We start from the raw sequence: 19,415 nt of genomic DNA, 5'->3' as shown, positions 1-19,415 counted from the left end.
CAAAAATACTTCCTCTAAGATTCGGGAAATTATAGAGATTGTACTACACATTGTACTTGAAAATTTAATTACTACAACTTGTTTAATTTTTCTTGTGTTTGATTTTCGTAGACTCAACACATTTTGCTTCGTGAAAAGTACACTTGTGCAATTTCAACAGCAATATATATGCTAACATAGATTCCAAAAAATATTTCAAGCAAAATTAGTTCTTACTTTAACATAGGTATTATTACATAATAAAACCAGCTGATGATGATGAGAAGTCAATTGAGGGTTGTAGCCATTGCATTCAGTAGACCAACTCCAGTTTTAATTAAAGCAAATCTTCCTCCACCTCCTCCACATCATCATCACCATCATCATCATAATCATCATCATCTTCTTCTTCTTCTTGTGTAGCCATTGCAATATTCGCTAGATCCACTCCAATTTTAATTATATCAATTAACAGATTGTTATCCTTTGCAGATGATGATGATGATGAGTTCGCAACTATGAATGTATCTCCTAAAGCATGCGAAAACGTCAAAGTTCCAAAACATTTGCTCTCATTTGAATCATTTCTGCGCACTGGAAAAGTACATTCTCCTTTATAACGAGGAGCTAGAGAAAGGAGCAGCTCCCCAACGTATTTATCATGTGAGAAAGTCCTTTTGCAAAACAGCTCAATCTTAGAAGGAATAGTACTCCCTTTTATGATATCTTTCTCGGGCACAATGAAGCAAAGTGTGGCATTCCACTTAGGATTCGTCTCGTTCAAATGATCCACTTCTGTGCACTTTGTCTTTCCTGCTATTGAAACCTTTGCATAAACTTTCATTCGACCGAATTCTCGAACATCTTGGAGGTCACTAGCAGAATGGACGGTAAAATAAAAATATCTGGCCTTCATGTTTAGTCGTATTATTTTATTAAGGTGCATGAAAAATCAGCTGTTCAAACGAATGAATTTATAGTGCTTATTTTGCAACTCAGGGATGAGGACCACAAGAGCTACGTCAATTAACGAGTCAACATTAATAATTTTGATAGTATATTGGTACGATAGATCATATAGTATGGACGAAGAAATCAGAATTATATTTAACGCAATCGTAAATTTCATTCTGAGTCAATGCATACATCGTACTCTTTCATGTGCTCTAAGGCCCACATGAATCGAGACTTGACTGGAGCAAAGGCCTACGAAGAGCGAAGAGAGTAAGACTCGTAAGACTTTAAGGGTTCGTTTGGCATGAGATATAAGTAGAAAAAAGTATGGTATAAAATTTAATATCATCTTAATACTTTGTTTGGTTAGCAAACCTGGTATAAGTTATTCCGGGATTAAAATTAGTACTGGGATAACTTATACCTTATAGGGAATGAGATAATTAGCGTCGGGATAACTTATGCCTTCTTTTTAGAAATTATGCATGCATGTTAGTTTTAATACAACATACCAAACAGTGGATAAAAAACAATATCTGGATAACTAATCCCAACATAACTTATCCTAGCATAACCTGTATTCAAACCAAACGACCTCTGAGTCGTCCAATACTCTGAAAGAGTAGATAATTAAGAATTGAAACAACTATATTGTATTTACCTTGAACTTAAATAAACCAATAAAATAAAAGTTGAAGTATATTTCTTCTTTTAACATCGTTTATGCTTTTCAATTAAAACGACTCAAAAATACTTTTAATATGATGTGATATTGTTCGCTTTGGGCCAAGTCCACACAGTGTTCCCCAAATGGCCTCACACATTAAGAATATCCAACTTTTTATAATGGGACATTTGCATCTATACCCGCTTTTTGTGTCACATTTTAACTTGTGCCCGCTTTGCAAAAAAAATTTCAAGCGTACCCGCTTTTTCGCATAACTTCAGCATACGGGGCTGAAGTAGCAAAGACAATCACGCAAAACTTTAGCATTCTAGTATCGGAGCCTGAAGTTCAGCTCTAGAGCTGAAGTTTTTGTGTTGTAACTGGGAAACTTCAGCTCTAGAGCTGAAGTTTTTTTACCACCTATTAATATTACATACTAGAGCAGAAGTTTCCAGTTACAACACAAAAATTTCAGCTCTAGAGCTGAAGTTTTTGTGTTGTAACTGAGAAACTCCAGCTCTAAAGCTGAAGTTTTTTTACCACCTATTATTTCCTTAATTTATAGGATATTTCACAAAGGGCAAAAATCACGTGCTCACACTACTACGTTACGATAAGACCATCAACAAGTGGAGAGACACCTAGTAAATTTAGCACAACAGAGTTGTAAAATTTTCCACTCCTCCAAATACAAATTAAACGTTCAAGTAATTAATGGATTGAAAGGAGGGTCTGAAATGATATAGTAGTCACAGACCGAAAGTTAAGGTTAACGAGCCAACTAAAAGCTTTGAAGTTGGTAGAACAAGCTCCAGGTGCCTTAGATCATGGGTGCGAGGGGACATTTAATTAATATTATATACTAGAGCTGAAGTTTCCCAGTTACAACACAAAAACTTCAGCTCTAGCTCTTGAGATAAAGTTTTTTACCACCTATTAATATTACATACTAGAGCTGAAGTTTCCAGTTACAACACAAAAACTTCAGCTCTAGAGCTGAAGTTTTTGTCTTTGTAACAGGGAAACTTCAGCTATAGAGTGTTCAATATAGCAACATGCATAACATTTTGTCCATTACTGTTAAGCATTTCTGAGCAATCTAGGCAGTGCTTTAATAGCTCATTTTGACGAATGAAAAGACTGACTAAGTCTGAAATTGAATTTCAAAACAAGCAAACATCCTTTGAACGCACGTTCTAAGAAATAGTAGAGAAATTCCCCATCTGACTTAGTCTTTAATTGGAACATGGCTTTCCAATATTCACCGGAAAACTTCCTTAAGAATATATTTCATCCATGCTATAAATATCCACTCATTAACTCGATCTACAATAAGCACAATGTCTGGCTTTTAAAGGGTACCGAAGTATAATGGATGGTGACAAATGAATGATCACACTTGATAGCCTAAAGAAGAACTCTGTGTTACTGGGGTTGCAAGATAGAAAATAGCAGCAGAAGAATTAAGAAGAAGAAGAAGAAGAAGAAAATGAAGGAGGAGAAAGAGGAGGAGTAAGGGAGCTGAAGTTATTTAAAAAGTGGGTACAAGTTAAAAGTTTTTTTAAAAATGGCTATAGGTTAAATGGGGGCGACCAAATAAGGCGCCCCGTGTAATTTTTACTTTATAACTAGCTTACTTTCTATTCTACTGATCAGTTATGATTAAATAATCCTCCCTTCTAAGCATAACATTTTTTTGGTTTGAAATCATGTGGTCACCTTTCATTTTGTAACAATATTGTTGAATTATCCTAGTCTAACGGCCCTAACAACTATATTCAAATAAATCGTTGCTGAGACTCATTAATGCTCACAAAGCGTTGTATTTAAAGGACCAATTCCTAATCCAACTAGTAAAAGATTGAATTAATGAATATAACACTACATAAAAAAATAAGTGAACTTCTTTGAAATTAAACTTACCATGTACAGTAGATGCAAACACTAGTGTATACATTGATATTTGTAAAAATTGTACGGGGCACTCTATTTGGTCACCCCATTTAACTTATACCCACTTTTCAAAAATGTTTTAACTTGTACCCACTGCTTAAACAACTTCAGCTCCTCCTTTGTTTCTGAATGCTGAAGATTTAGATATTGTTATGCGTTCTGGCCTGATGATTCATATATATCTGCTTGTCCCATTATGTTCAGTTTGGTCTTATTCACAATAATTTAACCTCTTAGATATTTTAGCTTTACAGACACATTGGTTTTTGGTTCTAATTTAACTATAGTAACTTGTTTTCATGTCGAAAATATTTTTCATTCTTTTAATCTTTGAAATGAACATCATCAATCGCTGTTAATCATGATTTATTAAATTTATTGTTGTTTTAGAACTTCAGCTCAGCAAATATAAACAAAACCTTCAACTCCTAGAATGTTGAAGTTCAGCAAATACAAAACAAACTTCAACCCCGAAGTTCATCACAAGCAAAACAAAGCTTCAGCTAAAATATGTTGAAGTTCAGCAAATACAGAACAAAGCTTCAGCTAAAACATACTGAAATTTAGCGAATACAGAACAAAGTTTCAGCTAAAATGCTGAAGTTCAGCAATTATAAACAAAGCTTTAGCTACTAGAATGCTAAACTTCAGAAATTACAAACAAAGCTCCAGCTACTAGAATGCTGAAATTCAGCAATTACAAACAAAAACTTCAGCCGACACATGTTGTTGTTTTATTGAACTAAAGTTTGTCATTTGTACTATAAACTGAAGTTTGTGTGATTGCCTTTGCAAGTCAGGCCAAACTTCATGCAAAAATATATGAAGTTGTGCTCCACTTCAGGCCAAAAATTTTGCTACTTCAGGCCTATATGCCTGAAGTTACGCGAAAAGTGGATACGCTTGCAATTTTTTTTTTTGCAAAGCGAGTATAAGTTAAAACGTGACCCAAAAAGCGGGTATAAATACAAAACAACCTTTTTGTATATTACCATCTAGCTAGTATCTTGAAGCGGCTATTAGCGAAGTCTATTAATCCAGATTCGCATTGTATATGGCCCATAAAAAGGGGAAACACTCTTAGCCGCAAGTTTCTTCATTTTAGGATTTAGACCTGAAACCTCTGATTAAGAATGAATATTTATCCTTCTATACTCTATGGCGGATTAAAAAAAATAGATTTTTGATATACGCAGATGATGATAATTAAGTTTACCAAGTAAATGTGGAAAAGTAATACACGCGGAGGAGTCGATGTTAAATGTGGCTGCGACAAGGGGCAATACTAGTCTTCCTCCTCTGACTTTTAATGCAGTACATGGTACTTTCGTAAGGTCCACATGAATCGAGATTTCACTATATTGAAACAAATGTGTCTAATAAACACAATATCTTTTCCAAAGGGGATTAAATGCAATACTAGTCTTCCTCCTCTGACTTTTAATGCAGTACATGGTACTCTCGTAAGGTCCGCATGAATCGAGATTTAACCATATTGAAGCAAATGTGTCTAATAAACACAAAATCTTCTCCAAAGGAGATTAAATTTTTATACGGATAAAATAGGACTGCTCTGATTCTGCCATTTAATCGAAGTCCAGGGAATCACGTCGAGGATCAGTCTTGTGATGGATCAAGTCAAAACACGAATATAAAGTATCAAGCTCCAGAATCGAGGAGCTCGTCGAGATCGAAGCCGACAGTGATCGAGACCGTATATGACAAACTTCGAGAAAAGCGCAATAACGGAAAGGCGAGATATCCATAATCGGTCGAAGATCACGGCAAAAATTCCAGAACAGATCAGATCAAGGGCGGTTGTTTAGGCTAATCATTGGATTTAGTTTTGTAATTAGAGTTATACCATAATTAGGAATCATCTACTATATAAAGAGGAGTCCCCTTCATTTGTAGAGACCTTACATTCACGAATATCAAAGCAATATAACATTTCTCAGCTTATATTCTTGTTCATCAGCTTATTGTATCTTTTACTATTCCGGCATTAATTTGTTCGAGGGAATATGAGCTCGAGAGCTTAACTACATTCTAAAGCCGGTTTGCTTTATTTTATTGTCAATTCCCATTGTTCAGCTTTATATTTGTTCATTAGTATTAAGTGAAATCACGTATCCTTAGAACCACATTATAAGTTTAGATGTTACCCAATTTTTAGGGTAAACAGTTTGGTGCTCATCGTGGGGCAAAGGATAATAGTGATTGCTTAATATTAACCTTCATAACACTGCTTTTACGCTTGTTCTCATAAGTACTTTTGATTTCAGGAATTAGGATGTCGAACTCTCAAGCAGTACCCGCTCACACAGATATCGGCCTTGGTCTTCATGGCGAGAATGAGCACATGGTCTCCCCGGTAAACGGAGTACCTCCAATGAATCCTGATGTACCAAAGGATGTAGATCAAGTCGATGTCAGTTCTTGAGTCTCCATTCGTGGAGATTTAGGCGCCGACCCTGAAAATAGCATCCGAAGATATGCCCGAGCAGTCGATCAGAACGCACAGAGTGGTGAAGAAGGCGGGATTAGCCTTCGAATGATATTTGACATGTTACACCAAGAAAAATCAAACTCGATACATCACAGGAAGTTGTTCGTAGGGTCGAACATGTACAAGAGAAATTTAACGATAATAGATCGGGAACTGACCTCGCTATCATGAAGACACTCGAGGAGCTCACTAAACGGATTGAATCAGGAGAAAAGAAAATTGAGGCTAATGATAAAAAGGTAGAAACGTACAACTCACGGGTTGATCAAATACCGAGGGCACGCCCGATTCTGAAGGGTTTGGATTCAAAAAAGTTCGTACAGAAGCCTTTCCCACCAAATGCGGATCTGAAGCCCATTCCGAAGAAATTCTGCATGCCAAAAATTCCCAAGTACAATGGAACCACTGATCCTAATGAGCATGTCACTTCTTATACATGCACAATAAAAGGAAATGACTTAGAAGACGATGAAATTGAATCTGTTCTGTTGGAAAAATATGAAGAAACTTTATCGAAGGGGGAAATGATATGGTACCACAATTTGCCGCCCAATTCCATCGATTCTTTCGCCATGCTTGCCGATTCGGTCATAAAGGCACACGCCAGAGCAATAAAGGTCGTGACTAGAAAGTCGGACCTCTTCAAAGTAAGACAAAAGGACAATGAAATGTTAAGGGAATTCGTATCTCGATTTCAGATGGAACGCATGGACCTACCCCCGCTTACCGATGATTGGGTTGTCGCAACCTTTATTCAGGATTTTAACGAGCGAAGTTCGGTAGCATCACGTCAACTAAAGTAGCATTTGATTGAATATCCAGCGGTGACCTAGGCCGATATGCATAATCGATACCAGCCAAAGATTAGAGTCGAGGATGATCAGTTGGGAGCCCCTTCTGGTTCTGTTTACCCAAATAGATGCAAAAGCAGGATTCAATGAGACATCGATAGAGAGTCCCGATCGAACAGAGATCGGTACCAACCATATAGCGTAGATCATAGAAACAATGAACTGGGATGTAATCTCGTTCGAAATGATCGAAGAAATGATCGAGGTCAAAATTTCTGAGGGATCATGAGTAAGAGTGGCTTCGATAAACATGTTGAACCTAAAGTAGCGCCACAGTTGTCGGAATACAACTTCAGTATCGTTGCTTTAGGTATTGTGTCAGCCATTGGACGAATTAAGAATACTAGGTGGCCCAGACTCCTATAGACCGATCCAGCTCAAAGGAATCAAAATCAAATGTGTAAGTACCATAGAACCCATGGTCACAGGACCAAAGACTGCAAATAGTTAGGGGGAGGTAGCTCATTTATTCAATGAGGGTCACCTTCGAGAGTTCTTGAGTGACCGAGCTAAAAATCACTTCACAGACAGGGACACAAATAGGAAAAATGAACAGGAAGAACCACAACACGTGATTCATATGATCGTTGGTGGGGTCAATGTTCCTCAAGGCCCGATATTCAAACACGTCAAAGTGACAATCACAAGGGAGAAACATACTCGGTATTACTTACTAGAGGATACCTTATCTTTCAACGATGAGGATGCAGAAGGAATCGAACAGCCTCACAACGACGCACTAGTAATATCTATCCTTATGAATAAAATTCAAGTTAAATGTGTGTTGGTTGATCCAGGTAGCTCGACAAACATTATTTGATTGAGGGTCGTAGAGCAGCTCGGCCTTCAGGATCAAATCGTGCATGTAACTCGAGTGCTTAACGGTTTCAACATGGCAAGTGAAACCACCAAAATGGAAATCATGTTGCCAGTAAATGTGGTCGAAACTATCTAGGAAACAAATTTCCTTGTAATCAAAGGTGATATGAGATACAACGCGCTGCTCGAGAGACCTTGGATCCATAATGTGAGGGTGGTACCTTCGACGCTTCATCAAGTCTTGAAATTCCCAACACCAGAAGGAATCAAAACGGTGTATGGCAAACAACCAGCAGCCAAAGAGATGTTTCCAATTGATGAGGTGATACCTGTATCGGCACTAACATCAACAAAGGGACCAAAATCAAAGGAAATTGCAACCACAGTCGCCGGCCTTGATCGGATCGAAACAACAGGAAACTCTCGAAGATGATGCTTATGTGATACCTCGAACCTTCGTAATCTCCGATAATTCTGATACCGCGAAGTCAACGGTCGATGTGACTGCGAGATATGTTCATATGATTTGAATGAGACGAGAAGGGTCTGCTTGGGGGAAGAAAGAACTATTTGATACTTGATTTCCATCTTGATTTGATGTATAGCCCCGAGTTGTGGGAGTGTGAAGAATATTTTCATGTTTTCTAGTTGGGGAGTGGAGTAGATTTCATGTTATGATATGAGTTCAGACTCAGGAAGATTAAGTAATTGTGTAATTTTTATGACAGTGGAAGGGTTTGAAGAGCTATTAGTTTGAGGCGAAGCAGGTGTGTTATCTCCTTCTGAGTGTTCTGAAGTTCGTATGAGCCTTATGTTGTTTGCTGGAAGATCTCTTTTACCAGTGAAATATATGTATGCAAATTGAATTTGGGGTCGCTTAAGAAAGTGGACTTGACTATTACGAGGGTGAATGCGAGATTTGCAGAAGATTTGAAGTACTAGATGGTCTGTGTTGCACGAGCTTTATAAAGGATTAAGTTTAATCTCACTATGGTATTATGGGAGTATTAGAGCATATGCATTATGAGTTATTGTGTGTTTTGGTCTATGGCTTTGCGCCAAGTGGGGGAGTCTGCTATTGATTAGTTGATTGCACAGTTATGTGCTATGTTGGTTCCAGTTGAAGGCATACTGGTGAATTAGTTATGGCTTTCGGAGGTTGAGACCGAGGATGGCTCGAGTAAAGGAAATTTCAATATAGGTTATGTTATGCTTTATGGGTGTATATAAACCACGGAATGGCTTGAGTCATTATTGGTAAAGGATGTACGGTGCATAGAACATGGTGTTTCTTGGTTGCATTAAGGTGAGGTTACATTCTGCGGTGTCGAAATGCTATTGGAGCACAGGTCATTCGGTCCGTTTGATCAATCTAATGGCAGTTTGAGTAGAGTGGATGACTCTCAAGAATGGTTCTAGTGGGTTCAAGATCTTACAAGTAATAATTGGAGATCTTCAAGTTGTATATTTGGCTAGAAACTGAGCTTTGCATTGGAGGGTGTCAAGACTCGTGGTGTTTCTATATCATTATGGGATTCTATATATCAGTATTATGAAGGTCAAGGTAATGGCTTTGGGGTTCGCAGGGAGTCACTTCAGGGTAGGTATTTTGAATGTAGTGCGTTTGGTAATATTTAAGAGAGTATCCGGCGGCTTATGAGCCTTAGACGGTGTGGCTTTATGCTTGGGTCTCTTATGGTGAGTCTGGGTTGAGGAATTGTGGTGTTATAGCAAGAAGAAGCATCAAGTTGAAGGTAAATCAGAAGGAACTTGGATAGATGGGATGGTTTGGTAGTAGGCCGGATTGGCATGGTAAGGATATGACTAGTTTTTTGGGTGCTTACGAGGTAATGAGATTCTACAGGTGTTTCGCGGCAATGCTCTTGGGTTTTAGTGGCCTGCGTAGCTTGGTTGGTGTGAGAAGATCTAATCCTGACGGTTTAGTTTTGTGTAAATGAAATTCGGATAGTTATTGATGGTTTCTACCATAGTTAGAGATTTATATTTTCTACAAGCGTGAGGATCATAGAATGTATAGTGATTTCCTTGTAGATGGAATCAATGGAAAGTTCTTGGCTAGTTGAGTACGTAGGTATTGTGGCTCGGAGTGGATTATGAAGTTTTCATATTTATCATAGGATGGTATGGTATATGCGGTATGTTGTGTAGGGTTGAAATTTGCATGTGTAAGGTCACGGTTCAATTCTGAAAGGAAGGGGGCATAAATTCTTAGGTAGCATGGATAGTTTTTGATGACTATGTAAATAATATTACTAACAGGTATGGCTTGATGAGAGTATAAGTTTTAGAAAGGGCAATGTGTTTGAGTTGAGGATACTTCATTAGTATTGTTGTACTCTCTTGTTTGATCGACTGCTAATATTCAAGTTTGCTTGGTGGCACAGAAGAATTATAGGAGTACCTTTCATGGGATGATTGGGTATTAGAGGTGTGTGTATATTCGGAATGTGGAGTTGGGATCGGATATGGTAATTTATGTGCTATATGGATTTGGAGGCTGGGAGTTCTCATAAACAGGTTAGGTCATTGTTATGGGCCGTGTATATCGGTCTTGTGTGGTAACTATTGGAGGTTGGAGACCCGAGTGGATCCTTGTTGCTTAGTATAATAGATTTTGATGTGATATTGGGCATAGACTAGTTGTCTCCATGTCGTGCTATTCTGGGTTGTTGCTCTAGGATGGTGACGTTGGCTATGCCGGGAATAACACGGATTGAGTGGCGAGGTTCGACGGATTATGTTCCTAGTAGGGTGGTGTCAATTTTGAAGACCCAGTGGATGGCTGGGAAGGGTTGCCTTTCTTATTTGGCCTTCGTGATGGATGTCAGTGCAAAGACTCCCACCATTGATTCAGTTTTGGTGGTGAGGGATTCTCCTGATGTGTTTCGTACTGCCGGTCATGTCACCGGACAGGGTTATTGATTTCAGTATTGATTTGGTACCGGGCACTGTATCGTATGGCACCGGCAGAGTTAAAGGAGATGAAGGAACAGTTTTAGGGACTCCTTAATAATGGGTTCAGTGGTAGGCCAATCTGGATGTGTATTCTAACTCGAGTCGGCTTGGTTGACTCCAGGTTGTATTGTTGAGGGATGTGTTGATTCGATTTTTATTGAGCTTATTAGTGATCTAGGGAGATCTATGAGTTACCTTCCCGTGTTGTGAGGCATTGAGATTTGTTGGTTATAGGCACATGTGTTGTTGTTTTGTTGGGGTCTCTTAGTGGAATTCGAGCAGGAAGAGTATTGGGTATTGCTTGGCAGATGACGTATCGGTTGTTTCCTCTCGGTTTGTGTAATGTTATGTCAATTGCTTCGCCGTGGTTATGATGATTTGCTTTTGGTTCTAGATATCAAATTGCGCGTGGTTGTCGATTTGAGCATAGTAACTTGAGGTGTTTCATGTGGACCAGCGTTTGGATGAGGTCACGCATTGGAAAGAAGCTATGCAGAGGTATGATCCTGCGGGTTAGATTCATGTGTTCTGGTTCTACCACGTGTGTCGAGTTCTCAACACTGTGTGTAGTGGTACTGGAGAGATTATGGTACTACTCTCTCATTTGAGTCATTTTTCATGATTTGAGTACATTCGGATTGTTGCTTATTGGAGCGCGGATTGCAAGAGTTGTGACTTTAGATTGTGCTGATGTGCCATGTCACCAGAGTAGTTGTGTTGGATTAGATGAGATCATTGGGATCTAGAATGAATACAAACAGATTCGGTTTCAGCGTGTTGGAAGGATAATATCGATGTTCGGCTCAAAATATTTCTATGGTCCTTGCCAAAGGAGAAGTGACTTCACGAATGGTGATCTGAGGAATGGTCATGACTTTCTACGTGTTTCATTTATCAGTGGTAGTATACAGAAGTGTTGGAATGAGGCTTTATTTGATAAGGGGTTTATTATCGATATTCGGTTGTTCTGAGCAACTGATATGATCAGAAGTTATCGCTACGAGAGTTTGAGCTATGCGGTATATCATGTAATTGCATCTAAGGTTGCAGGTATGGTTTGTTACAGCATGTTTGGGCTTATTCAGAGTATAGATGTGAAATTCTGATCTTGTAGAAGATTTCAGAAGTGGAAATGTGGTTCTAAGGTTTATGGGCTAGGTTGGATTGTGAAATTTCAATTGCATTTGTTATCAAACCTATGTGATATTGGGTGATGTGGGATCACCCCCGGGTATGTGCATGGTAAGGTTACACAGTGATTTGATAATTTTTGGAACAACTTTGGACACGTTCGAGGACGAACGTATGCTTAAGTGGGAGAGGATGTAACAACCCGACCGGTCGTTTTGAGCATGCATTTCGCTCGTCAATTCTCAGGCATGACTAGCCTCGTATGACATATTATGGCTTATGTAAATCGTCGGTTTTGGTTTGCAGGTGGAACAGAACAGATATGGAAGAATGGTTTTCAGCTTAAGGCTTAAATTTGAGAGGTTTGACCAAGCCTTTGACTTTTAGTACTCGATCTCAGATTTGAATTTTTATGATTAGATTAGCTCCTTTGGATGATTTGGGACTTAGAAGCATGTTTGGAATGTAATTTGGAGGCACGAGGTAGATTTAGGCTTGAATTGGCGAAATTGGAATTTTGGCGCTTTTCGGTTGGTAGTGAAAATTTTGATATCTGGGTCGGAAAAATTCCGGAAATAGGAGTAGGTCTGTAGTGTCATTTGTGATGTATGTGCAAAATTTCAGGTCATTCGGAGTTGAATTGGCCAGTTTCGTCATCGTTTGTGGAATTTAAAAGTTCATAAGTTCTTAAGCTTGAATCCGAAGTTGATTTGATTTTTTGGTGTTGTTTTGAGTGATTCGAAGGCTCGACTAAGTTTTAATGATGTTATGGGAGGTGTTGGTATGTTTGGTTGAGGTCTCGAGGGCCTTGGGTGTGTTTCGGGTGAGTTTTAAGCGAGTTTGGGCATTACCGAGACTCAGGCATTGGTTCTGGTGCTTAAATTTATAGGTGGGGCGGTGGTTTTACCACTGGGACAGAAAATGGTCCGCGTTCCGCAGTGAGGAAGAATCCGCAGGTTTACTGGTCTGACTTCGGAAGACTATATCTTTCGATCTACAAGGAATTTTGAGATTATTTAAAAACAAACGTTGCAGCCATTCGTTTCTAGTTTTCAGAAAGCTAAAGAAATCACAATTTGGACATCTTTAGAGAATGTTATGGCCAAAATACCAAAGCATGTCACTGCAGTCAACATTTTCCACTGTAGTAGTGGATTTACTGCGGTCAGCGGGATGGGGATCCGAAAGGTGCACTATAAGTACGAGATTTAGGGTTTTATTTCATATTTTGACCTAGAGAGCTCGGGCTTTGGTGATTGTTTGAGGGATTTTCAAGAAAACCATCGGGGTAAGTGATTATAACTCAACTTTGGCTAAAAGATATGATTATAACGTTGGATTCATCATTTGAGTAGAGATTTGGGATGTAAATTTGGGAAAAATTGTGGAACTTCATAAACTGAATTTTTGGGATTTGAAAGCCGATTCGAAGTCGGAATTAAGTGAAACTAGTATGGATACTCTCGTAATTGAATGGGTTATCGGATTTTAAGACTTTGGTAGGATTTCGAGACCTGGGCACGGGGGTTGGGTTTGAGCAATTTCGAGATTCTTGAGGTAATTTAATTATTTTTGCCTAGGCTTTCTTCCTTTAGCGTATATTGATGATAATATACTAATTTTGGTTAGATTTAGGCATTTGGTGGCCGATTCGAGAGGCAAAAGCATCGCGGGCTAGAGTTTGGACCGGTTTGAGGTAAGTAATGATTGTAAATATTTGTCGTGACGGTATGAAACCCCGAATTTCACATTGTTGTGCTACTTTGAGGTGAAGCACACGCTAGATGATGAGTGTGGGGTCGTGCACCATTGGGGATTGTGACTTAGTCCGTCTCGTATGACTGTTAAACCTCGTATTTGATTGATAATTGTTTGATATCATTGTGTTTTGGAAAGTATTATCATGTTTTGGGTTGAATGCCATATTTGGGACTCGTGCCAACTGTTTTGGACCCTTATGTGATTTTTACTACTATTCCTCACTGTTTTGACTTCATATTTGTACTCAGTCATGCTGTATTTTACTATTTTCATAACTCCGGCATATTTACTCCGTTTTGATATTTTTAAAAATTCATACACATTGTAGAAATTTCTTATAACTCAGATATAAGAAATATCTGAGTGATAAACAAGTCTCTTTAACAACTATGGAACATTCAAATGAGTTACAAGATTAGGTAAGTTTATTCATAATCATGTCTAACTAAACTTTTATATTCACAGTACCACAAGGATTTTACGAATGGAACGTATTACCATTTGGATATGAAAATGCACCAGGTAGATACCAACATTTTATGGATAACTACTTTAACCAATTAGAAAATTGTATAATATATATAGATGATATACTGTTATATTCTAGAACAGAGAACGAACATATAAAACTACTAGAAAAATTCATACACATTGTAGAAATATCAGGAATAAGTTTAAGTAAAAAGAAAGCAGAAGTAATGAAAAATCAAATAGAATTCTTAGGTATACAAATAGATAAAAATGGAATAAAAATGCAAACTCATATAGTACAAAAAATAATTAACTTAAACGAAACACTTGATACGAAAAAGAAGTTACAATCATTTTTAGGATTAGTTAACCAAGTAAGGGAATATATCCCTAAATTAGCAGAAAACTTAAAACCACTACAGAAAAAATTAAAAAAAGGATGTAGAATACCATTTTGATGAAAAAGATAAAATACATATAAAGAAGATAAAAAATATGTGTAAAAAATTACCAAAACTATATTTTCCAGATGAAAAAAGACAGTTCATATACATAGTAGAAACTGATTCTAGTGACCACAGCTATGGAGGAGTTCTAAAATATAAATATGATAATTAAAAAATTGAACACCATTGTAGATATTATTCAGGATCATACACGGAACCACAAATTAAAATGGGAGATAAATAGGAAAGAATTATTTGGATTATATAAATGTTTGTTAGCATTTGAGCCATATATCGTTTATTACAAGTTTATTGTAAGAACAGATAATACACAAGTAAAATGGTGGATAACACGGAAAGTACAAGATTCAGTAACTACAAAGGAAATAAGAAGGCTTGTATTAAATATACAAAATTTTACATTTACAATTGAAGTAATAAGGACTGACAAAAATGTTATTGCAGACTACCTATCAAGACAAAGGTACCCAAACTGATGAAAGCCAAGAAACAAAAGTTTTATTTGCAATCCTTACTACTCTATCTTTACAGATGGATGGTATGGGAAAAATATTACAACAGCTAGAGAAAAACCAGCCAAGTCATCAGCATGACTATAAAGATGCGGAGTTAAGTCGATCGGAAGACTCAAAACTTCCAGAGTTAGAAGGAGACGTTGGGAAACTCCAAAAAATCCATAACAAAGTTTGTTTATATACAGTTGCAGGTACAAGTAAACAAGTTAACAAGAAGCCACATACCAATGTCAATTTAAATAATATATTTGATAAACCAATTACTCCGAAAAGGCCAAAAGAAACAATAGTTACGACACCACAAACCTCAACCTATGCCAACAGCCTACACCAAAATAAAAAAATATACAACCATATTACCTAGACCTATATTGAAAATTTATACAAAATTCAAATATTTCTTAACCTTAACCCCAGAGCAACTACTACGACAGATCCAACACAGGACTATATAACCCAAAAACTCCAAGGATATAATAGGCTTATTGCACAGCCAAAAACTAGAGCCAGTTTAATAAAAACATGTTACAATTACGGATTACTTAGCACGGTATATACCTATGATGGGGAAGAGATAAATGGAATACCAAAGCTATATAAAGCATTTATTACATTTAAAAGAATTACAAAAGGAAACCTATTTTTTATAAAATTCTATACAGCACCAGCTGAGATACTATACGATGAAATAAAACCTATTATACAAGTTGTAAAAATAGGATTGACACGAGATATGATAATACCAGAAGAAATAGAATAACAACCAGAAATACCAAAAATCGAGATACCAGGTTTTTACGCCAACAAAAGAATAATTGGAATAGAAACTATCATCCAAGAGCTAGCCAACAATTATTTACAAGAAAATGCTATCTGGAGCTACTACTCAAGAGATCAACTAATGATATATGCGAATTCAAGAGAACTACGACAAGGAGATATGGATGAAGTCCAAAAATGGATTTTATCATTACTAAAACCAGAGATACAACCAACTACAAGAGCACTAAAGAAAGAATTTATTTCCAATGAATTATTGACAAGATACTGCAAATTAGTAGGGCACAAATACCCCGATCATATATGTTCAAAATGCAACGGAGAAGATAATCATGTACCAGAAGTACAACTGGAATGAAGATATCAGCCTAAAGACAAAAGAAGAAGACAGCTATTGCAAATAGACAATGTAAAAAGTCATAAAGTAAATAGTACAAGTCATATCCATGAACAGTAAAGGTCGTTCATGAAGAGTCATTTGTGAATAGTAAGAGTCATTCATATAGTACGAGTCATATTCATGAACAGTAAAGGTCGTTCATGAAAAGATGATTGTGAATAGTAAGAGTCATTTAAGTATGTAAAGAGTCATTTAAAGTTTTCTATATATAGTTTGTAAATCAGAGGAAGAAAATATGCAGATTAAAATAACTAAAAAATCAAGGAAAATAAGAAAGAAATTAAAGAAACTATACCTAGAATATGAATATCTAAGTATTACAAAAATAGACAAAACTAAGCTATCTGGATTAATTGATACAATATCTAAAACAGAATATAAATATATTTGCTATCTTAAGAATAAAAGACGAATAAAGAAGAGTTCGCACTAGAAGAAAAAACATATTAAAATCTAGAAGGATTAAAAATAACAATAATATTTTCCAACTTAGGAAGAAGATACAAGAAAATAGGAAATAACCTAAACATAATGTTAGGAAAAGAAACGGTAAAACTAGAAGATAGTTTAACCGCAATGGTTAAAATAACAAAAGAAAACGAAGAAATAGATAGAAAACGAGAAATTAAAGAAATACAACAACAAGCTAAAGAAAAAATACAATAGATAGAGGAAGTAAAGAACACTAAAATAACAGAATTAAAAAAAGAATTAGAAATGCTAAAACAGTTATATACAAATAAACTAAAAGAAAAAGAAAAACGTAAAGAAGAAGAACAAGAGCTAAGACTGACAAATGAGATAGAAAAATTTAAATTACAGTTGTAAGAGGTACAGAATAATCCACCAAATATAAGCATAAACGAAATAAATGACCAAAGTGATAACGACAAAGATCTAGGAGAAGACTATTCAGAAACAAGTGAGACGTACACAGAACTTATAGAAAAAACAGAAAAGATAAAAACAAATCCAGAAAGAAATACAGGAGATATGACCGAGGATAAACCAAGCACATCAGGGGTAAAAAATCCAAGACAACTAAACCCAACCTATTACAGAGTAAGTTATGATTCATATGATAGGAACAAAACATTATGGGATAAAAATAAAACAATCTAATTGTGGATAGGATATATCTCAAAACAACTAATAGATAATAAAATAGTAATAGCTGAAACACCAGGATATATAGAAAGAACACTCATAGGAACAGTAAAACTATGGTTACAAAATTTAACAAGTGAAAGCTTAGATATATTAAGAAGTAATAAAAAACTTGATGGTACAACTGCAACAACAGTTACAGATATATTGAATAAATATAAAATAGCAATAAGAAATGAATTTAGTAGTATGACAACAGAAGTAGAAGAACAAAATAAAGAAAAGACTATAAATAGAAATTTAGTGACAAAATTAGCAATATGTAATATGTGTTATATAGACGAATATACTTGTGCATTTAGAAACTATTATTATAAAAGAACATTGTCACGAACCGGATTTCCCACCATCGGGTGTCGTGATGGCGCCTACTATCGGAGCTAGGCAAGCCAAATATTTAAAACACCTTTCCTGCTTTCTTTCAAACAATATAATAAACGAGACAAAATTTAAGCGGAAGACTTTAAATCTAAAGCAACTGAAAACCAAAAGTGCGGAAGTTTAATACACATCACTACCCAAGGTCTGGTGTCACTAGCTCACGGACTACTACAGAATACTACAAACAATGTCTGAAAGGAAATACATCATGTTTGTCTGATACAAGATGAACAAACGAAAAACATGGAAAGGGACTTCGGCCTGCGAACGCCAGCTAGGCTACCTCGAGAGTCCCTGGACTGAAGATAGCTCCCAGAAGTCCTACTGCTGCGGTCCGTAAGCTGCTCCCTGATCTGTGCACCAAAAATGCACAGAGTGTAGCATCAGCACAACCGACCCCATGTGCTGGTAAGTGCCTGGCCTAACCCCGGCGAAGTAGTGACGAGGCTAGACAGTACCTACCACAATTAACCTGTACAGATATATATACAACAAGTGCAAGAAAACAATAACAAGATAATACAAAGTAAAACTGGGAGGGGACATGCTATCGGGGAGTAACAGATAAAAATGAAATATCGGAAATAAGCAGAAGAGACTCCGGTTCCCATGATATATATATATATATATATATATATATATATATATATATATATATATATATATATATATATATATATATATATATATATATATATATATATAAGTGGACGGCGTGCCACACGATCCCATAATATTATATATAAGTGGACGGCGTGCCACACGATCCCATAATATCATATATAAGTGGACGGCGTGCCACACGATCCCATAATATCATATATAAGTGGACGGCGTGCCACACGATCCCATAATATCATATATAAGTGGACGGCGTGCCACACGATCCCATAATATCATATATAAGTGGACGGCGTGCCACACGATCCCATAATATCATATATAAGTGGACGACGTGCCACACGATCCCATAATATCATATATAAGTGGACGGCATGCCACACGATCCCATAATATCATATTTAAGTGGACGGCGTGCCACACGATCCCATAATATAGTTCATAATATCTGACTTCATATAGTAGACCCCTTCAGGGGAGAATAACAACTCAATACCTTTAACCCGGCAAGGGTACAGCTAACAACCCAAAATATCCCGACAAGGGAGAATATATATATCAGTCTACACATCCCGGCAAGGGAGTATTCACAACACCTTCTCCTTTTTAAATCCATTCTTCCTCAACTAACACATTCATGTTCGAGCTAACGCTCAAAAAGTACACCAATCACAATTTTACTTCAACCGTTCACATTATATGAAACTCATCAAATAAACAAGGAGCTTGTGTCACATTATTCGAATTAAAAGCAATCAAGACTCACGGTCATGCTAGACTCCGGTGCATAGATAACAGTCATCATGCCTATACACCGTACTCCACATTAGCAAGTAGCAAATATCATCCTAATCCTATTCCTTCAAGCCAAAGTTAGAATAAACACTTACCTCGAATGCTCCAAACTAAACTCACGCTTCTAGTATAGCTTTACCTCTTGATTCCACCACCAATCCGCTAGATTTTTCAAGGTTTTTCCCAAAAAGGTCAAAAATACCCCCGGACCCACGTGG

The 19,415-nt window shown here is 36.8% G+C and overlaps 1 protein-coding gene and 1 pseudogene across 1 annotated transcript; one reads left to right on the top strand and one right to left on the bottom strand.

Annotated features, from left to right (window-relative positions):
• Positions 1 to 316: 316 nt before the first annotated feature.
• Positions 317 to 895, bottom strand: LOC104247757 (uncharacterized). The gene has a single exon (XM_009803852.2). It carries the CDS (start codon positions 893 to 895, stop codon positions 317 to 319), a length of 579 nt encoding a protein of 192 aa, XP_009802154.2.
• A 14,075-nt stretch (positions 896 to 14,970) lies between these two features.
• On the top strand, positions 14,971 to 16,191 carry LOC138882032 (uncharacterized; annotated as a pseudogene).
• Positions 16,192 to 19,415: the final 3,224 nt, after the last annotated feature.

The sequence above is a fragment of the Nicotiana sylvestris genome, chromosome 11 (assembly GCF_000393655.2).
Source record: "Nicotiana sylvestris chromosome 11, ASM39365v2, whole genome shotgun sequence".
NCBI lineage: Eukaryota > Viridiplantae > Streptophyta > Magnoliopsida > Solanales > Solanaceae > Nicotiana > Nicotiana sylvestris.
Note: the sequence above shows the minus strand (reverse complement) of the source record. Positions and strands in the feature narration are given on the sequence as shown.

What these genes read in the sequence shown, in the direction of transcription:
- LOC104247757 (XM_009803852.2), bottom strand. Translation starts at nt 895, where the DNA reads ATGAAGGCCAGATATTTTTATTTTACCGTCCATTCTGCTAGTGACCTC.